The 18,601-nt window shown below is 37.4% G+C and overlaps 1 protein-coding gene across 4 annotated transcripts in view; it reads left to right on the top strand.

Annotated features, from left to right (window-relative positions):
• The window catches only part of ITPR2 (inositol 1,4,5-trisphosphate receptor type 2), a gene marked incomplete at its 5' end in the record, with an annotated part of 524,405 nt that overhangs the window by 370,701 nt on the left and 135,103 nt on the right, over positions 1-18,601 (top strand). For 3 of the 4 annotated variants that reach the window (XM_082665011.1, XM_082665010.1, XM_082665009.1), the window contains 4 exons: positions 367-567; positions 3,404-3,514; positions 7,515-7,610; positions 9,062-9,184. In XM_082665011.1, the coding sequence (XP_082521137.1) occupies positions 367-567; positions 3,404-3,514; positions 7,515-7,610; positions 9,062-9,184 (531 nt within the window). The remainder of the gene's footprint in view (positions 1-366; positions 568-3,403; positions 3,515-7,514; positions 7,611-9,061; positions 9,185-18,601) is intronic. The other variant, XM_082665012.1, reaches the window with a different exon arrangement.

Genomic DNA, 18,601 nt, shown 5'->3' with positions numbered 1-18,601 from the left:
GATCATTTAGTTGAATATTTGATTTCTTCTTTCCCTAATGAATTTCTTTCCAGTTTCTTTTTCCTTCTTTTCCTACTACCTATTGTTTTTGTCCTTTGTATATAGTTTTAAGACAATGATGTTGAGAAATATTTGTTATGAACCATACTGATAAATATAGATGCTTGGGAAAAAAATGCATCTTTTATTTCTTAAACGCAGGAGAAATTTAATAAATGTAAATGCTTCCATATAAATAGCCATTCCATTCCACATTACCACGGGGATCCTCTCGAGTTAGAAAAACACTCCTATGGAGAGAACTAAAAACAATTATCACAGTGATTTTTTTTTTAATGCTTCAGGTATGCTTTCTTTTGCCTTTAGAATTTCTTGAGGAATCAAAACAACAAAACAAATTACAACCTTGTCTGTGAGACCCTTCAGTTTTTGGACTGCATTTGTGGAAGTACAACGGGTGGCCTGGGCCTCTTGGGTCTCTACATCAATGAGAAGAATGTAGTGCTGGTCAACCAGACTCTGGAGAGCTTGACTGAGTATTGCCAGGGCCCGTGCCATGAAAATCAGGTAACTGTGAAAGCAGTCCTTCACGCACAAGTATTCTGACCAGTCAGCAAAAGGATCAGATTGGTGAAGGAGCCAAGCTTTGTGTGCCTGTAAAAGACCTTTCTTCTTGCTTTGCCAGATAGTTTTACCTTCCTAACAAAACATACAAAGACTGAATTATGGACTAACAAATACTATGCCATATTTTAATTTAATTTCACCTTAAAAGGAAATTCCCATGAAAATATTCCAGATAAAAATCAGAGTTATCAAAAAACGTTAAATACGTTTTTTTCATCATTGATCAGTTTTCATCTTTAGTCAATCTTTCTAGGATTTGTGGCATCAACTCCCATTGGTTTCTTCGGCTCCACTGCAGTGGGTTGTGTATGTTATCTCCTTCATATTCACAGTAAACTTATGAAATATGTAATAGTGCTTCCATTTTGCTGATGAATAGGTTCTGACTCAGAAATCAAGTGGTGTTCCAGAGTCTCAGAGTAACCGAATCTGTACGTTGTAGGGCCATTCTTAAAACTGAGGACTTGGGCTTCCCTGGTGGCGCAGTGGTTGAGAGTCCACCTGCCGATGCAGGGGACATGGGTTCGTGCCCTGGTCCGGGAAGATCCCCCATGCCGCGGAGCGGCTGGGCCCGTGAGCCATGGACACTGAGCCTGCGCGTCTGGAGCCTGTGCTCCGCAACGGGAGAGGCCACAACAGTGAGAGGCCCGTGTACCGCAAAAACAAACAAACAAACAAAAACTGAGGACTTGTGGTTTAGTCTAGAGTGCGCTTTTAACTGTATTACATTTTCCAGGGCAAGGTTTCGACTCCTTTTTCCAGAATGTTTGTCTCTGATTCCATTTTCTTGGATATCACAGTCACATAGAAGGAGTAGACAGTAGAACACTTGGACTAGTAAAGTGGGGGGCACCCTGGAATTTACTGACTGTTCACATCTACACAGGTTGTTACAGGGCTACCATCACAAGCATGGATCCACCCTGGAAGAAAGAGTTTTCAAGTCACAGACATTTCTGGATATTAATTTTAAAGAAGCCATTGAGACCAAATATCAGTGCTTAATATAGAAAAGTGAAAAAAGTAATTTGCTTTTCTATTGTGAATTATATGATGTATATGTACAAAAATGCACACACACATACATGTAAATGCATAGGTATGTAGAACAAAAACGCAATTATTGATGTAAATAATTTGTTAGGGGCATACTTCTTCCCCCCCCCATAATATGCACGTGACATGGTGAGAGAGTTTGTGGATTTTGCTCTGTGTTATATTTCCCTCTCCTAGGGCAACGATACAAGAAAACCTAACTGTTGATTTAAAGTTAAGGAAATACATGCAAATTCAAAGATTTGGTTTTGTTGTTGGTTAAAATCATGTATAACAGAAAACAGGTATTCTCCACTCTTGGTTTTTTACTAAATCAGGTAAGCTCTAAAAGTAGAAATTAATAATAAAATAGCGTGAATCCTGTATACTCTGGAAATATACTTACTCTGAACCCCGTGCTCTGGAAGTGTGTGGAAAGAAAGAAAGTGGCTAGCAAATTCCGGACACAGTCTGCAAATTGATTCCCTCTAAGTTTAGCAAACATTTTAACAATCAGAAGAACCTCCGGAGATGTAGAAGACAGATGGAAAACACCTCTCTTGGGTGTCAGGGGAGTAAAAATTTCCTTATATGAAGGGAGAAACGAAGCCCATTCTGAAAAATAACAGTCCTTTCAGAGTCACCTTGATTTTACTCTTTCTCATTTATCTTACCTGGGTTTCAATTTTTCAGACACCTTGACAGTGGGTGCTGTGTGGTAAGCTGTAGTTCCACAAACTCCAACCCACAAGTTCCTGATTTTCAAGTCCTATAAAATGAATTAAATTCGGAGTCCTAGCACAGTAGACCCTAACCTTCAAAATACTGACATTTATCTCTCAGGATTTTTTTTTTTTTTTTTTTTGCGGTACACGCGGGCCTCTCACTGTTGTGGCCTCTCCCGTTGCGGAGCACAGGCTCCGGACGCGCAGGCTCAGCGGCCATGGCTCACGGGCCCAGCCGCTCCGCGGCATGCGGGATCTTCCCAGACCGGGTCACGAACCCATGTCCCCTGCATCAGCAGGCAGACTCTCAACCACTGCACCACCAGGGAAGCCCCTCTCAGGATATTTTATAAGCTTTTCTCAAGTCAGATTCCTCTGTGAATCACTTAAGTTTGAGGAATCTTCTGACCTTTTCCCTCAACCACCATAATTGACAAGATGTCTCCAAAACATCAGGAGGTGCCTGTATTCCCTGTCTGCTGCCACAGTGATCAACAGCATCACTTGTTACTCATTTAGCATTAAGTAGCAGATAAATGAAGTTGCTACATCATTTCCAATAAAGTTTACTTACAAACCTTGGACATAAGGGGCGCATTCCTTTTGTAAATAGGAATATTCTCTTAGCCTGGATAGATCAGATCTTAAAATTCTAAATTTAAGGAATTCCTCTAATGAAGGGCATATTAAAATTTAGTGACTGAGTGTTTTACTTAACCATTGTTTTTTGAAATTCTATTAAAATGGTTCATTGAAAAGATACCTGTTTCATACAATGTCTATCTCTATGTTCTTCATACAAAGCCATTTAGCTAATACTAATCAACTAATAGACTCTATGCAAAAGAATAAGTTAAAGTTAAACCTTTGAGTTATCTTAGACTTAATCTCAAAGTTAAATTTTAATTATATTTTAAAAGTCGAAAGGCTAAGGTGATTCTGTAATTTTATGTCATGGCTTCTAGCGCACTTATGTCGTACATAGAGTGTTATTTTATAAACATTTTTTTTCCTAGACATGTATTGCTACTCATGAATCTAATGGGATTGATATCATCATTGCTTTGATTCTAAATGACATAAACCCTCTTGGTAAATATCGAATGGACCTGGTGCTCCAACTAAAGGTAGAGTAAATCCACTATTCGGGGGGGGAAGTGACATTCTCTATATAAAACTCCCTTTCAGAGTTGACTCTAAATCTTCAAGTAGGTCTTGTAAAAAGCAAGGTATTATCGTATTTTCAACTAATGAATTGGCAGAAAGGGATAGTTAAAGCACCGTGAGCGCTAAATTCCTGATAGTGTCAAATAAGATTTGAGATAATGTTAGTTGGAGGGTACTTTACTGGAAGTTTTTTTAAGCAGCCACTTTGTTTTGCTGTTTTTCTTCTGCTTTTATTTTCTATTTTTCATTATATAGAGGAGGAAAAGGTTCTGAACATTCACTATCCCATATATTTTTAAGTCGTCTTGACTACAGAATTCTATCTAGCAAGTCACGATTAATGAGACTATGTCAGAGGAGGGCTGCATTTTAGTTTTATGTCTCTCTACTTTCTAAAAGTTGTTTTCTTTTATTATATCTTAGAATCTTATTTTTTTCCCCAAATAAGCTAAGCCATTTTCACACTCCCTTTGAGGAGGTGCTTCAACTTAAACCATGCGCATACTTCCCAGCAGTTCCACTGATCAGAGGTCAGGAGCACAATGGCATTTTGAAAAAAATTTCTTCAACTTTTTGTTCAAGTAGAAACAGATAAATGAATATACACAAGAAACGATATAATCCCAAATATAAAGGCATGCTATTCAATTGAGATGAATTATTAAAGACCACATATGTTTAGTGTTAAACAGGTTTAAAAATCATTGGTTAAATAAAATTTTTCTGTAAAGACAGGTTGATCCAATATCATAGAGAGAATAAAGTTTAACTTTTTAATGGGTAAATTTATGGCCAAGAAGAATAGAAATGACATTTCTATAATTATGTTTCTAAATATAGATTTAGATAGATAATGGAATATATATTATATATACATCCTACTTATGTGGAGATTGTGCTAATGGCTCTTAATAAGCAAACAAAGAGATAACTATTTTCATTTGCAATATATATAATCTTTGGGTATTTATCTTCATAGATTAGAAAGAAGGTGATCCTTATGTAGATTGAACGTGTGTCCTTTTCCTAATTAGCTTCATGCTTCACTTAGTAAAAACAGCCTAGGCCTATATAACAGACAGCTTAATTTGAATTACTAGAAAAAAATTATTATATCTTGAATTCATTTTTAACCATAATTCATAAAGAAACAGGCTTTTAAAATCCTTTATTTACCTAGAGACTATACCTTTAAATCTCTCTCTCTCTCTTTTTTTTTTGGCCATGCCACGAGGCTTGTGGGATCTTAGTTCCTCAACTACTAGGATTGAACCTGGGCCCTCGGCAGTGAAAGTACAGAGTCTAAATCTAACCACTGGTCCTCCAGGGAAGTCCCTAAGTCTCACTCTTAATTGACATAACTTAATGGGGAAAATACTGAAGGATTTGTCAAAGTATAGGCATACAGATTATTTACAAATCCAGACCTATGTAAAAAAACCTAAATTAAATGATGGGGTATGACTTAACAGTACAAAGATACTCTTGGCTATTCAAATGGAAATCTTTTTTGAAAAAGGGCCATTTAAAATTTCATTTATGTTTCTAGGCATAATTTATATATACCTTTTCAAAATATGACAGTTGGATAGATCCAGGTATGTATAAAATACAAAATGAATGAATTTGACTTGAAATATTCATAGTTTTCTACTTAAAGAAAGAAGTGAGTGTACATTTCTAAACAATCCATGAGGCTTTGTACATAATGGCCAATATGAGAACAATGTTTGTAAGACAGAATGATATAGTATATCGGCAAATTTTAGAAGGTATAGGTAGTGTGCTTTTAATTATAAATTCTCCATAACATTATAGAGATTCCATATTACAAATGTTAAGGTTTTATTTTATACCATCCACCCTTAAATTTATACTTAACCAGTTATAATTTTAAGTATATTTAACTTTACTAATTTACTATACCATTTTATGAATTTTCTGATGCATATATCTTGTCCCTTTTAATTTATATTTCATGACTGATCTGGGACTATAAAGTGCTAAATTTATAAATAAGTAGGTTTTTTTGTTACTATTTTTGGTTTTTTGGTTTTTGTTTTTCTTCTAAGGACTCCAGCTTCCTTTGGAAGAAAATCCTCTATTAACACACATGAATTTGATTTCTAAGCATATATAGGCTCTTGTACTTTCAAACTGATTCAAATTTCAGTAAGTCATTTACAAGATTTCTGTTCCTCCAACATAGTACGAAAAAGATTGGTCAGAAAAAATACCGTATTGCCAATAGCATTCTGAAATTGGATGTATTTTTAAGCTATTACGTATTGGGCCTGCTGAGTGAGGTTCATTAGAGAGTACTGTTAGCGTTGCCAGGGTTTTAGTTTTCAATTCTATGGGGTCAATTAATATTGCTCTAAGGATCTAAGCTCTCCACTAACACTGGAGCTTTATTTTTTTAGGTATGTTGTTTATATGGGATGCTAGGTTATAAAAAGGGAATTTTAGGATTAGTACAAATCTGTAAAAATTGAAAATGGAACAGAAAAAATAATGCTACCTTTCCCACAAAATCCTAACATCTTTTTAGGATGGGTTAGTGACGTTGGTATCATCATCACCATCACATTATCATCATCGTTACTAATATTAGCCATTTAATCAATAGGCTGTATTTCTGAAAGAAAAATAGTTGGGTAGAATTTGGTATTAAAAATACCCAGTGTAATTAATTTGCACAACTTTAACAAAATTTGTATTGTGAATGCCTGCATCACCAAACAACTGATTCAATTTAAGTTTTCATCCCGTAAGATGTTAATTTTGAGTCACTAAGAAGCATCTTAGAGCCATTTGGCTCTGCGTGTGTGGAGGTTGAGATTTTTATCTAAGTGAATATTACAAAAACACTATAGAAATATCTCCCAGGTCGTGTTTATCATCTTGCAGTGTGCCACAATTCTAGGGCAGTGCTATTGAAAACACAGTATAAAGAAACATCATTCCAGGGACTTCCCTGGCGGTCCAGTGGTTAAGACTTCACCTTCCAGTGTAGGGGATGCGGGTTTGATCCCTGGTTGGGGAGCTAAGATCCCACATGCCTTGCGGCCAAAAAACCAAAACTTAAAACAGAAGCAATATTGTAACAAATTCAATAAAGACTTAAAAAAAAGAAACATCATTCCAAATGTCGAGGATATTGTACTTTGCGTTGCAAGATGGTGTATAACTATGTTGTACCCGTTTTGGATAATAAATTGGCTGTATCAGAAACATTTCTGATTTCAATATGTAAGCGTGTTTGAGACAATATATTTATAAACTAAATTAGAAAACACCAAAGACAACATAAGCTGTTTTTATTCTCTGTTAAACAGAAATAGAAAATATTCTTCTTCTACAACCCAGATGGTAAAAATGTTGCATATATGCTACCATGTAGGGAGACTAGTAAACTGTTATCAATAAATATTTTGTTTCTAACTCATGAATTTAGAATTTTATAGATTACTTTTCACTAATTATCGCTCAAATTTATTTAACATTTTGATTTGCCAGTGTGTGTTAATGTTTCGTGTTAAAACAATTATGCTAAATTCTTTGTAAATTATATGCCATTTTTGTGGAATATGTCGTTGATACTGGTGTCTTGTTAAAGTTTCATCATAGAAATGCCTATTTAGGAAATAGTCAAGGAAGATATGATTAGATTTTAATGCATTATATATAAACTCAATTTTGTGTTTAAAATTCCTTTTCACCGATATTTAAAATATCCTTTGTAACATATCTCTCATATTCATTATTTTTATTTTGTGTTAACAATAAAGTAAAATACTCTATTTTAAAATGTTAATAAGCCAAACTAAATTAGCAGTTTAAAATTCTGCTTGATTTAAAAAAAAAATAGTCCTGATAATCTCAATTAAAACAAATTGAGGGGATCCTTAATCCATGAAATAGACCTTTCATGTGTATCAACTCGATCTGTATCTCTAGAACAATGCCTCCAAGCTTTTGCTGGCCATCATGGAAAGTAGACATGACAGTGAGAATGCAGAAAGAATTCTATTTAACATGAGACCCAGAGAACTGGTAAGAAAACTTTTGAAAACTGTGTTAATAATGTGTAACCTAAAAGGGACAATTTATAGTGTGCATGTCAGGGGAAATGTCTGCGGGCTTTCACTGCTCTACCAAGGCACCATGGCACATCAAGACCTGCTATTACAAGTACCTCAGAAGCCCCATGATAACGAAGGCCTGTGTGATTTGGGTCCTGATTTCTTCATTGGCTTTATCCACTTTAAGTGCTTTTCTTAACTAGATTTTCACACTTGCCTAAACTATCTGCAAATTATTTTTTGCCAGAAAAAAATTCTGCTTTAGTTTTTGTATTGGAATATAGGTGAGGAAGGTATATAAAAATGTTTGTACCCCTCAAAAATTTGATTTATACCTCTTTCTGAAAATAAAAACAAAATAAATCTCTTTGGTAATTGTTCTTATTAATAAAATGTTACACAGTACTCAGCCTAGAGGAAACTGTGTGGAGACCTGCTGGGAATTCCACAGAGATCATTAGTGTGTCTTCCTATTGTAGAAGTTACATTTTCCTCCTCACTTGTGACATGGAAATTATGAAGTAATATCACCATGCTTTAAAATCATTGGGTTTCAAAAGCATTGAGAACATTCTCGAACCGTATAAGCCAGTGCCCCAATGACTAAATCCCAGTCTTATAAACACCATTGTTGGTGCTATGGGGAAGCCTGTGAAGGCACTCTTTTGCTCTCTTTAATAGTAAGGGATGGATTCAAAGAAGGCAGATAAAGAGAAAGATAAGATGCAGTTTGATTTAACATACATTTAATGAGAGCATAGGACCTGCAAGAAACAAAAACAAAAAACTCCATCCATGGAAGGCAGTGGGCTAAGAGGAGCAAGGCGTTCCTTATTCTTATGCTTAAATGGAGCGGTGAGTTATATATTCATTCGACAATATCTCTGCACAATAGCCCTTTGAAAATACCATTTCCTTTGCCTACAACATTTTTATCCCATCATCTACTTCTTGCCTGAGTTAGTGCCCCTGCCCTATGCTTGCTGAGTGTCTCACAGTTGTGTTGGCCTCTTCATTTGCTGACAGTAAGTTCCCTGAGGGCAGATACTCTGTTGTATCCACTGTTGGGTCCTCAGGGCAGAGAATGGTGTCTAGCACCATGTGTTCTTGTTATTAGTGGGCCCTTAATAAATAATGGATGTTTATCAGGGTTCCAACATCTCCCAGTTGATGGGAACTCTGGCACAGTCAACATTAAAAAATCAAAGCCAAATTTCGCAAAGAAAACAGGGAATATTGTAGGAAAATACTTCCATATTCATTTAAATACAGATGGTTTCCTAGGCTGTTTTCATTTAGAACTCTTTTATACTTTTCAAGTCTTAGGAAGCATTCCAAGTTTTAATTACACCTCATAGATGATGTAAATGCATGTTGTTTGTGGCATTTCAAGCCTTCTTGTTCCCCTTTGTTTTTTGATAGGTGGATGTGGTGAAGAATGCCTATAACCAAGGACTGGAATGCGATCATGGGGGTGATGAGGGCGGAGATGATGGTGTTTCCCCAAAAGATGTTGGACACAATATCTATATTCTGGCCCATCAGGTGTCACATTTTATATCTTTATATTGTTTTGCTAATCTTATCAATCATGTCTTGTGTCAACGCTTGTTATCATATTTTCAAGTTCTGGTCCCTCCATTTTTTCAGCACTTGCCTTCCTTGCTCTGGGTCAAGGAAAAGAAGAAGCTCCCGGAATGCCTGATGGTGCCTCCAGGGCTGTGCTAGGGGCTGGTCCACAAGAAAACGATACTTGGTACCAAAAACTGGGCCAGCAGGGAGGAGACAATCCCATGTCAGAGCCTGAGGAATAGGGAAACCATGGTAGCAGGTGGAAGTCTTGAAGGAGAGAGGAAAGAGGCTACTGAGAAGATAGAGAGTATGAAGTAAGGGATTGCATTCAGATCAAAACAGGCTTCTGGCCTCTTTGAATTGTAGGTTGGCATGTTTCCTGCAGAAGCTCTAAAGTGACAGCCTCTAACTGGGTTTTGTTGGACTTCTGATAAATATAAGGCTAAATTTGCAGTCTTTTGAAGGAAAACCATTTCTATTTTATAGTAACTTGTGAAAACAGGTGCTTGATAAATTTTATTTGATAAATTTAATTTCATTAACCTGAAGATCAGCTTTAAATTTGCATCTTCTAATGCAGAGTTTTTAGAAGTTAAAAAATTGAAATGACATATGCCCATTTGATTTTATCCATATAGCTCTTATTTTCTTACAGCATGAAGTCCAGACTTCTAGACGTTCCCAATCTCTCTTTCTAGTCATTTTCTCCCACTGACAATCTCTTCCTTTTCCTGCTTCCCTGTACATCTTACCAGATAACTGAACAAACATTGGTAACTATAAGTAAGACTCTGAGTAGGTTAATCTTTTTAGTTTTTAAATTTTTCCACTTTTATTGAGATGTAATAGACATACAGCACTCTGTGAGTTTAAGGTGTTAAAAGTTTCCTCTTTTAGACAGTTATTGCCCTTCTCTGTCCTTTGTATAACTCCCTAATGTGTGTAACCATGAATATAATTTTTACAAAAAATTCAGGGAAGGAGGGCTTCCCTGGTGGCTCAGTGGTTGAGAGTCCACCTGCCGATGCAGGGGACACGGGTTCGTGCCCCGGTCCGGGAAGGTCCCACATGCCACAGAGCGGCTGGGCCCGTGAGCCGTGGCCGCTGGGCCTGCGCGTCCGGAGCCTGTGCTCCACAACGGGAGAGGCCACAGCAGTGAGAGGCCCGCGTACCAGAAAAAAAAAAAATCAGGGAAGGAGTCAAATTCTAAAAGATACTAATACAAGAAGCTGGTATCATTTTGTAATATAGTTGCACCATTGAGAAGATTTTTAGGTCTCTCACAGTATAGCGAAATGCACAGATAGAACAGAAGAAGGTGAGGGCACATGGGTTATAGCTAGGAAGACAAGAGAGAATTTTAGTTATTGAGGAACTGAAAGTTAAGGTGAAGGGCACACTGAAGGAAGCAGAACACAGAGATTTAGGATGTGGAAAAGAAAGGGAGAGAGAGGGAGAGAGAGGGAGGGAGGGAGGGAAGGAGGGAGGGAGGGGGAGAGAGAGAGAGAGAGAGAGAGAGAGAGAAAGAGGAGGGATAGAGAAAGAGAGACAGAGAAAGAAAGAAGGAACGAAAGAGAAGGAAGGAAAGAAAAGAAAGAGAAAGAAAGGAAGGGAGGCAGGAAGGGAGAAATAAATTGGGTGACAGGAATTGAATCAAGCTGGAGAAGGACTGTCCAGAGTCTGAATGAGTCTGAATGAGCCCGAACTGAGAATTAAAATCATATTGGTTTCTAGGGCTTCCCTGGTGGCGCAGTGGTTGAGAGTCCACCTGCCGATGCAGGGGACACGGGTTCGTGCCCCGGTCCGGGAGGATCCCACATGCCGCGGAGCGGCTGGGCCCGTGAGCCATGGCCGCTGAGCCTGCGCGTCCGGAGCCTGTGCTCCGCAACGGGAGAGGCCACGGCAGTGAGAGGCCTGCGTACCGCCAAAAAAAAAAAAAAAAAAAATCATATTGGTTTCTAGAATGAATATAGAAATACAGTGACACAGCATGGGTACATGATCAAGGAGTTATTTCAGAAGCTGTAGCATTGTGGAAGGAAAACAGCAAAAAAGAGAAGGGCAGAATGAGCAGTAATAAATTTAGAAGAAGGAAGTCAGGGAATACAGCCACCCATGTCCTTTTGACTGAAGCTAGTGTTGCTCTGTCTGGAAAGATTATCCCAGCTACACGAGCAAGACCTGACCCTGTGTCTTTTAAGTGGGAAATGAACAACCAGACCAGCCAAGTCAGACCTAGAACAAATAGAGGAGTAGATGTTGGAGTCAGATCACCTCATACCCATGAAGAAAAAGTTTAAAAATGCAGTTTCATGTTACTACTTATAATATGAGTAACAATAAAAAGATCAACGTCAAGAAAAGACCTATGTTAGGTCAGTCCAGTTTTAAGCTGGATTAAGTATAAGAGTAGAGAATACAGATTTTTAAAAACAGGTTAAGGTGAAGGTCGAGAAGAGTGGAGAATAAGGATAAAGGATGCAAGTGCTAGTCATGGATTGAAAGATAACGATTTAAAATGTGAAAGAAGTTTAAAATGAAGACAGCATAAGGTCAGTGATTTTGATGGATTTGAGTTTATGAAACTGCTAGGAGAGAACAGATTAAATTCAACGATGATGGTGGAATTGTCTAAGGAGTGGGAATTCAGAAGCAGTTAAAAAAAAAAAGTAACAAGGGGTTAAAAACAACTTACTGAAATGAAGAGATGAAACAGTGGATGTGAAAATGGTCTGAATGGTTGTCTAGAGGTTTCTGAATTTCTGAAAACCAAAATGTTAGAAAAGTGGTAGTTTGCAGAGCTGGGATGGTACAATGTAGAGATACATAAATAAAGCCAGGCTTCAGGAAGAGATAATGTCAGACTGAGTGAGGGGAAGAAGGAGGTTCGGAATTGCTGAATACTTAAGGGCTTGTGGTTAAATTGTAAGAGTGTAAACACGAAACGAGAGTCCGTGGGAGTCCCTTCTAGGAACTCAAGGAAAGGACAGGAATGGCAAAATATATGCAACAGTATATGTAACCAGCAGTGTAGTTAAGCAAAGGTCTGCTCACTTTCTTCCAGTGACACAGGAAGTTGTTGCCTTGCCACTTTATACATGTGTTCTCTGTGAGGTGACTCCTCCCACCAATTTTAATGAAAAATTCAGTTTTCACCCAGAAGAGAGCCCGCTGTGCTCTTTTGATCTTTCCACAAATGACTCCTTTGGCTTTCTCTAGGCCAGCATATTGTGCTGGTTTCTTAGGAGGCCAAAGATGGTTGCTGAGTTCGTTGTGAACCTGTTGTCCAAATACCCCCATACTGAGACACAAATGCCAAAGACAGTGGTTGTGAACACTGCTTCAGAAGTAGCCATGTAGCTGTGCTCCAAGAGTTTTCTTGCATCCAGGTTTGGCTGTTTTCATCGCGAATGCAGAATCGTTTGGCTCCAGCGTGCTAATGACCATGCAGATTGATTTCTGCCTTTGCACAGTTCAGTAATTCCAAAACTGAGGTTCAACTTCCTCCTTGTTTTACTATAATCATCTTTTGTACAGACAGTTTATTTTGGTGCCCTCAGACTTTCAATTTTTGTTGTTATTCTTTTCATGGTAGTGAGGTAGTTCTGCTTTTTCCACCATGACATCCTTTTGGCCCTTCCTGTGGTTGGTGTTACAAGAAAAAAATAATGCTTCTTGTAAGTGTCTTGTCTGATCTACATAGAACTATAAATACATCAAAAAAGGGAATTTCTTAAGTTCTAATACCATAGTGTCGTGCAGAGAATTTCCTTAAAATTCAGCTGTGTGTCCGTTTTAGACTTTCTGTCCTCCACATGCCCTTCTCATGCGTCTCTGTCTCCTCTGTCTGCTCTAGTTTTGATCTTTTATATTCTGCTTTCTTCCTGTTCCTTCTCTTTATTCCTGTCTTTCTATAGAACAATCGCTGCCTGCAATCTAGAACATTGCTCAGTACTTTAGGTTAAGTTTAACATATAAGTCATATTGTTTCTTTGATTCCATGTAGCGATTTCTGTTTTTCCAAGACTTTTAGTTTAGCTTCATTTCTTCCTCAGTTGTGCTGAGATATAATTGACATATAATATTGTATCAGTTTAATGTGTTACAACATGTTGATTTGATACATTTATATGTTGCAAAATGATTACCACCATAGCATGAGTTAACACCCAATCCAGTAACATAATATCATTTTTCTTTTGTGGTGAGAACATTTAAGATCTCCTCTCTTGGCAACATTCAAGTTTATGATACACTGTCATTAGCTATAATCACTGGGCTGTACATTAGATCCTCAGAATTTATTAATCTTATAACTGGTAGTTTGTACCCTTTGACCCCCATATCTCTCCCTCTTTCCCCCACCTCCCAAACCCTGGTGACCACCACTCTACGCTCTTTCTCTGAGGTTGTCATTTTTAGATAGCACATCTAAGTGATATTATACAGGATTTGTCTTTCTCTGTCTGACTTATTTCACTAAGCGTAAGGCCCTCAAGTTTCATCCAGGTTTTTGCAAACAGAAGGATCTCCTTTCTCATGGCTGAATAAGATTCCATTGTATATCTATACCACATCTTCTTTATCCACTTATCCATTGACAGACAGCTACATTGTTTCCATACCTTGGCTATTGTGAATAATGCTGCAATGACACCCTTTATTTCAATACCTACTAGAATTAAGCCTAGGGAGAAGTGTTATGTGCTTTTCAAGATGAGGAGAAATATTATATAGCAAGCCTGTGGAAAGCAAAAATAACTCCTGGCTCTTAAGGCAGGAAAGCATGGATCCCTTTCATTGGATATGTGAAATTATTTTTTAAATATAGGCTTTAAATTTTTTCATCAGCATTTCCCCATGTCATTAAATAGTCTTTGAAAATGTAATTTTAATGTCTGCATAATTGTTCATCATTTGAATGTACCATAATTTATTTAATCACTCTTTATTGTTAGACATTTAGGTTTCTAATGTTTTTGATATTATAAATTACGCTATGATTAACATCCTCATACATTAATCCTTGTCTGCTACACTGACTATTTGCCTAGGATAAATTCCAAGAAGTTTAATTACTAGGTTGCAGGGTAGTAACTATTTTATGGTTCTTGATGCACATTATAAAATTGTTTTTCACAGTGTGATGGTAGTCATCTTACTGAATCTTAAAATTATTACCATTTAAAAAAAGCTTCACCAAGTTGATAGTGTCAGGAACATAATGACCACTCAACACATGTTTGCTGAATGAATTAATGAGATAGATGAAAAGGGATCTCATTTTAATTCACATCTTTTGGATTAGTAATAAAATGGACTGTCTTTTTTTGTTTGTTTGTTTGTTTTGCGGTACGCGGGCCTCTCACTGTTATGGCCTCTCCCGTTGCGGAGCACAGGCTCCGGACGCACAGGCTCAGCGACCATGGCTCACGGGCCCAGCTGCTCCGCGGCATGTGGGATCTTCCCAGACCAGGGCACGAACCCGTGTCCCCTGCATCGGCAGGCGGACTCTCAAGCACTGCGCCACCAGGGAAGCCCTGGACTGTCTTTTAATATGTTATTTGGTCATTTCTATTTATTCTCTGAATTACTTGAAAATGTGTTTACCCATTCTTCAGTTGGGGTTCATTTTTGTCTTAGTGAACTTTAGTTAAGGTTAATAAATCTTAGTCATAGTAGTTAGGTCTACTTCATCCTGGTTCATTTGCTTTTTAATGTTTTAATGATAGTTTTCTTCCACCACCTTGAGGTCGGTTAAACACTTACCTAGATTTTCTTCTAGTGTATAATGAATTCAGTTTTTGCTTTTAACTATGTAATTTTTCCGTGTCATAATGCAGGAATAATAAAAAGGTAAGTTCTTGTGTTAATTTATCTCTAAAGACATAGTCCAAGGTTTAGTAGTAACAGCGGTCCATGGGGGAAGGGTTTGTAGTAGTTATGTGAGTGTGGTGTAGGGCATGTGCGATCTTTACTGGAAGAGATCAGGGTCCAAATCCAAACCACATTCAGGGCCAAACAAAAATGAGTGATATGGGGGCAGGTGAGGCTGGGTCGATGGGGTGATATGGTAAACCTGTTGCTTACCTCTTCCGACTTTCCACCTGGGCTTGTAGGCTCTGAATTTCTTCTTCTTTCACTATTTCAAAAAGTCTGAATTTTGAAATTTAAAAAAATGTGAAAGCTCCTAATTTTTAAAAGTTGGCAACTCATTCAAAAATTTGTAAAACACTGAGCAGTCGAAGCAAAACTCACCAGCAGGCAAAATGCAGCTCATGAGGCATAGTTTGCCACTTGTAGAGTAAAGGATCTAAAGTTCTCCTTCCTTTTTTATTCAGTTGCATGGACTTTTGAGTGCTTTACCAGATGTCAGGCACTGTACTAGATACTAGGATACAGTAGTGAAGGAGACCAGCAAGAGATCAGCTCTCAGGACATTTACATTCTGACTGGGAGCAGTGACAAATAGACGAACCAGAGAGAGCAGATAGTGACACAGGCTACGCAGTGAATGAGAAGAGGGTGTGATGAAAGACACTCAGGAGGTGCTGTTGTAGATTGGCTGATCATGAGGGTTTTCTCTGGGAAGGTGAAACTGAAGTTAGACCTAAGTGAAAAAGCAAAAGTCAGCAGTATATAATGGTGCAGAGTGTGGGGGAGCATCCCACAGATGGCTGGAAAGTGGCAGTGAGCTTGGCATGTTTACAGGAATAAAAGACCTGTGTAGCTGTACCTTCAGCCAGCCACCAGCACTTGAACACTATAATACTCACAAACACTGCACCTGAGGCTCATTTATTATAAGATAGTCATTCAAGAACATTTATTGAGCACCTCTTATGTCAAGCATTGCTTCAGTTGCTAAGATAGAAAATGAATAAAGGTGCCATCGAAAAGCTCACAATTGAGTGTGTGTTGGAGGGGGGAGAGGGAGACAAATAAGTCATTATAACTGAATGTACTTAGGTTAAAATGGAGGTGTGCGCAAGACACGCTTCCCTTAGGAGTCAGGAGAGAATTCATGGAAGAGGTGACACTTGAACTAAATCTTGAAGAATGGGGGGAAGGGGGAGAACATTCCAGGCAGAGGTAATGACTTATGCACCATAGATATTTTAGAGAAAGGAACTTCTTTGGGGAATATTGGTAAGGATTTTGTGTGGTATCTACTTATGTGTTTATATGAAATGAATTACAATCATTTGAATTGAGTCAACGTCTTTGATAACTGTAATGACCCTGATTGTAGGCATTTAACAAATATTGCATGAATGAGTGAATGAATGAGTAGGACATGATACACTTTAAAAATTTAGTATTTTATAATTTAAGTATTATAATAAAAAACTGAATAAAAATATTTTACTGTTATCATCATTATCATCGAATATCATAAAATTAATGATATTTTTCCCCACTGGAGTGTAAATCCTTGTGCACAGTTATTTTTTTCTGTTCCTGTGTCAAGTACATACCTAGCTATGGTAGACACTCAAGAAGAGTTTGGGGGAATAATTTCTTGTAAAAATGCATGTGTGCTGAGAATATTTTTATATAATGAAGGTACTCTGGAAGATTTATAGAATCCTACAAAATTGATATTAGCATTCTGGCAATCAAGGATCTTATTCAACTGCTATGGACTTCCTTTTTAATTTTGTAGTTTATTCTTTGCTAATCATGTCAGCAAACCCTACATAGGTAGGACCCTATGATATCTTCCCTCGTCAGGAACTTTTCTTATTTTCATTCATGATGCCACCTTTCTGCTGAACTAATATCTCCTCCTGTTCTTAAAATTCACTTAGTATTACCTTAGTTCCTTTAAACTTCAAATTGAAACCTACTTACCCTATTTCCAGTCAACAATGATCTTTCTTTATTTTGAGTTCTTATATCTATTATGTTCACCCCAAACTGCATACATTCTTTCACACTAGCTTATGCTGTGTATAATTCTAGAGTTGTTCTTTATTTCATGTATATAGGTCTAGGCTACATAATTAGTAGCAGATTCACAAAATCTGGGTACCCATAAGGCCTCATTAAAAAACAAAACAAAACAAAAAAACTTCCCACAAAGAAAAATATCACAGGGAAAAATGCTTAGGTATTTAAATCCTCAAATAGGCACCTACATATCTTTCAACAAGCAACAGAGAATCTTGGGATTACAGCCATTTATATGACCTCTCAGATTCATGGTGAGTGGGAGCAATAAAAAAATATAGTCCAGGAAATGGATCGAAATTGGACTTCTAATTGTTAGTTTGCCGTGAGGATCTTGAAGCCAAGTTCAGTGGAAGCAAATATTTTTCTGCTAAACATTTCATGTTTGGTAGATTTATATTTATTTCTGAGTGACATAATTATTAGAGCATCAGTCTGAATTCTAGCAACATAAGAGGCCTTCACAGTGTCTTCAGCTCCTCCTTAGGTCTGCTCTAATTTCAACTGTATTCATTGAATTCAAAATCTACTAGGAGAGCTAGAGATACCAGGCAGGGCTGCATCTATATATATTTTTTTCCATGCAGGGAAATACATACATCTCCTAGCATATTTTAGACCTTTGGTTTGTTACCCTGTCCCCAGCCAAAGCCAATATCTCTTTCTTTCCTTTCAGGGGAGAGGATGGTAGGAACTGCCATCCTGTTTCAAGGACTGGGATGCTTTCTGTCATGCTGACAGAATTTGCTAGATATCTTGATAGTTCTCATTAATATGGGTTTTTTTCCTTAGAATTTTGGTCTCATAGCTGCTGTTGCTTGAGCTATATTCATTTTAAGGGATATGCATATACATTACTCTAAGTAGCTAAATTTTAATTTGTACTGAAGTCATATGAAATGTATGTATTGCTCAAACTACTTAAAATGTTTTCCTTAGAGACTTAGGCTGCTTCACCTCTTTGCCACTTCTATTTTCTTATGCTTATATGTAGTAATCAGCATTGCTTCATTTACTTTATTTGTAGAAATAGAAGGATGAGCTTGTAATTGGATACATAACTTCCATCTTTAATATCTTTGAAGGGTTTTAACTAACAATTTCTTCATCTTTATTATTGCTTGTAGTGCAGAGAGTAGAAAACACAGCTGGGTTTTCAGCTCACAGAGGCACTTGTAGCTCAGCAATTTGCTGGCTAGAATATAGTACAAACAGCTTAACTATTATTCACCCCGAACCCTGTACTTTCTCCATTAGCTGATTACATCACTCAACTTCTCTGACTTCAGCTTTCTCTAAAAAAATATGATGAGTATCCATGAGCTATGTTTGCAGAGCAAACTTTCAGAGACCTATTGGCCACTAACTAGAGAGTAGTTGGACCCTGATGGCTCTTTTACTGGAGTAGATTATGTTTTAAATAACATAACAAAATAA

This window comes from Grampus griseus (genome assembly GCF_964374135.1).
Source record: "Grampus griseus genome assembly, chromosome: 11".
Lineage (NCBI taxonomy): Eukaryota > Metazoa > Chordata > Mammalia > Artiodactyla > Delphinidae > Grampus > Grampus griseus.
This window is presented reverse-complemented; position numbering and strand designations above follow the sequence as displayed.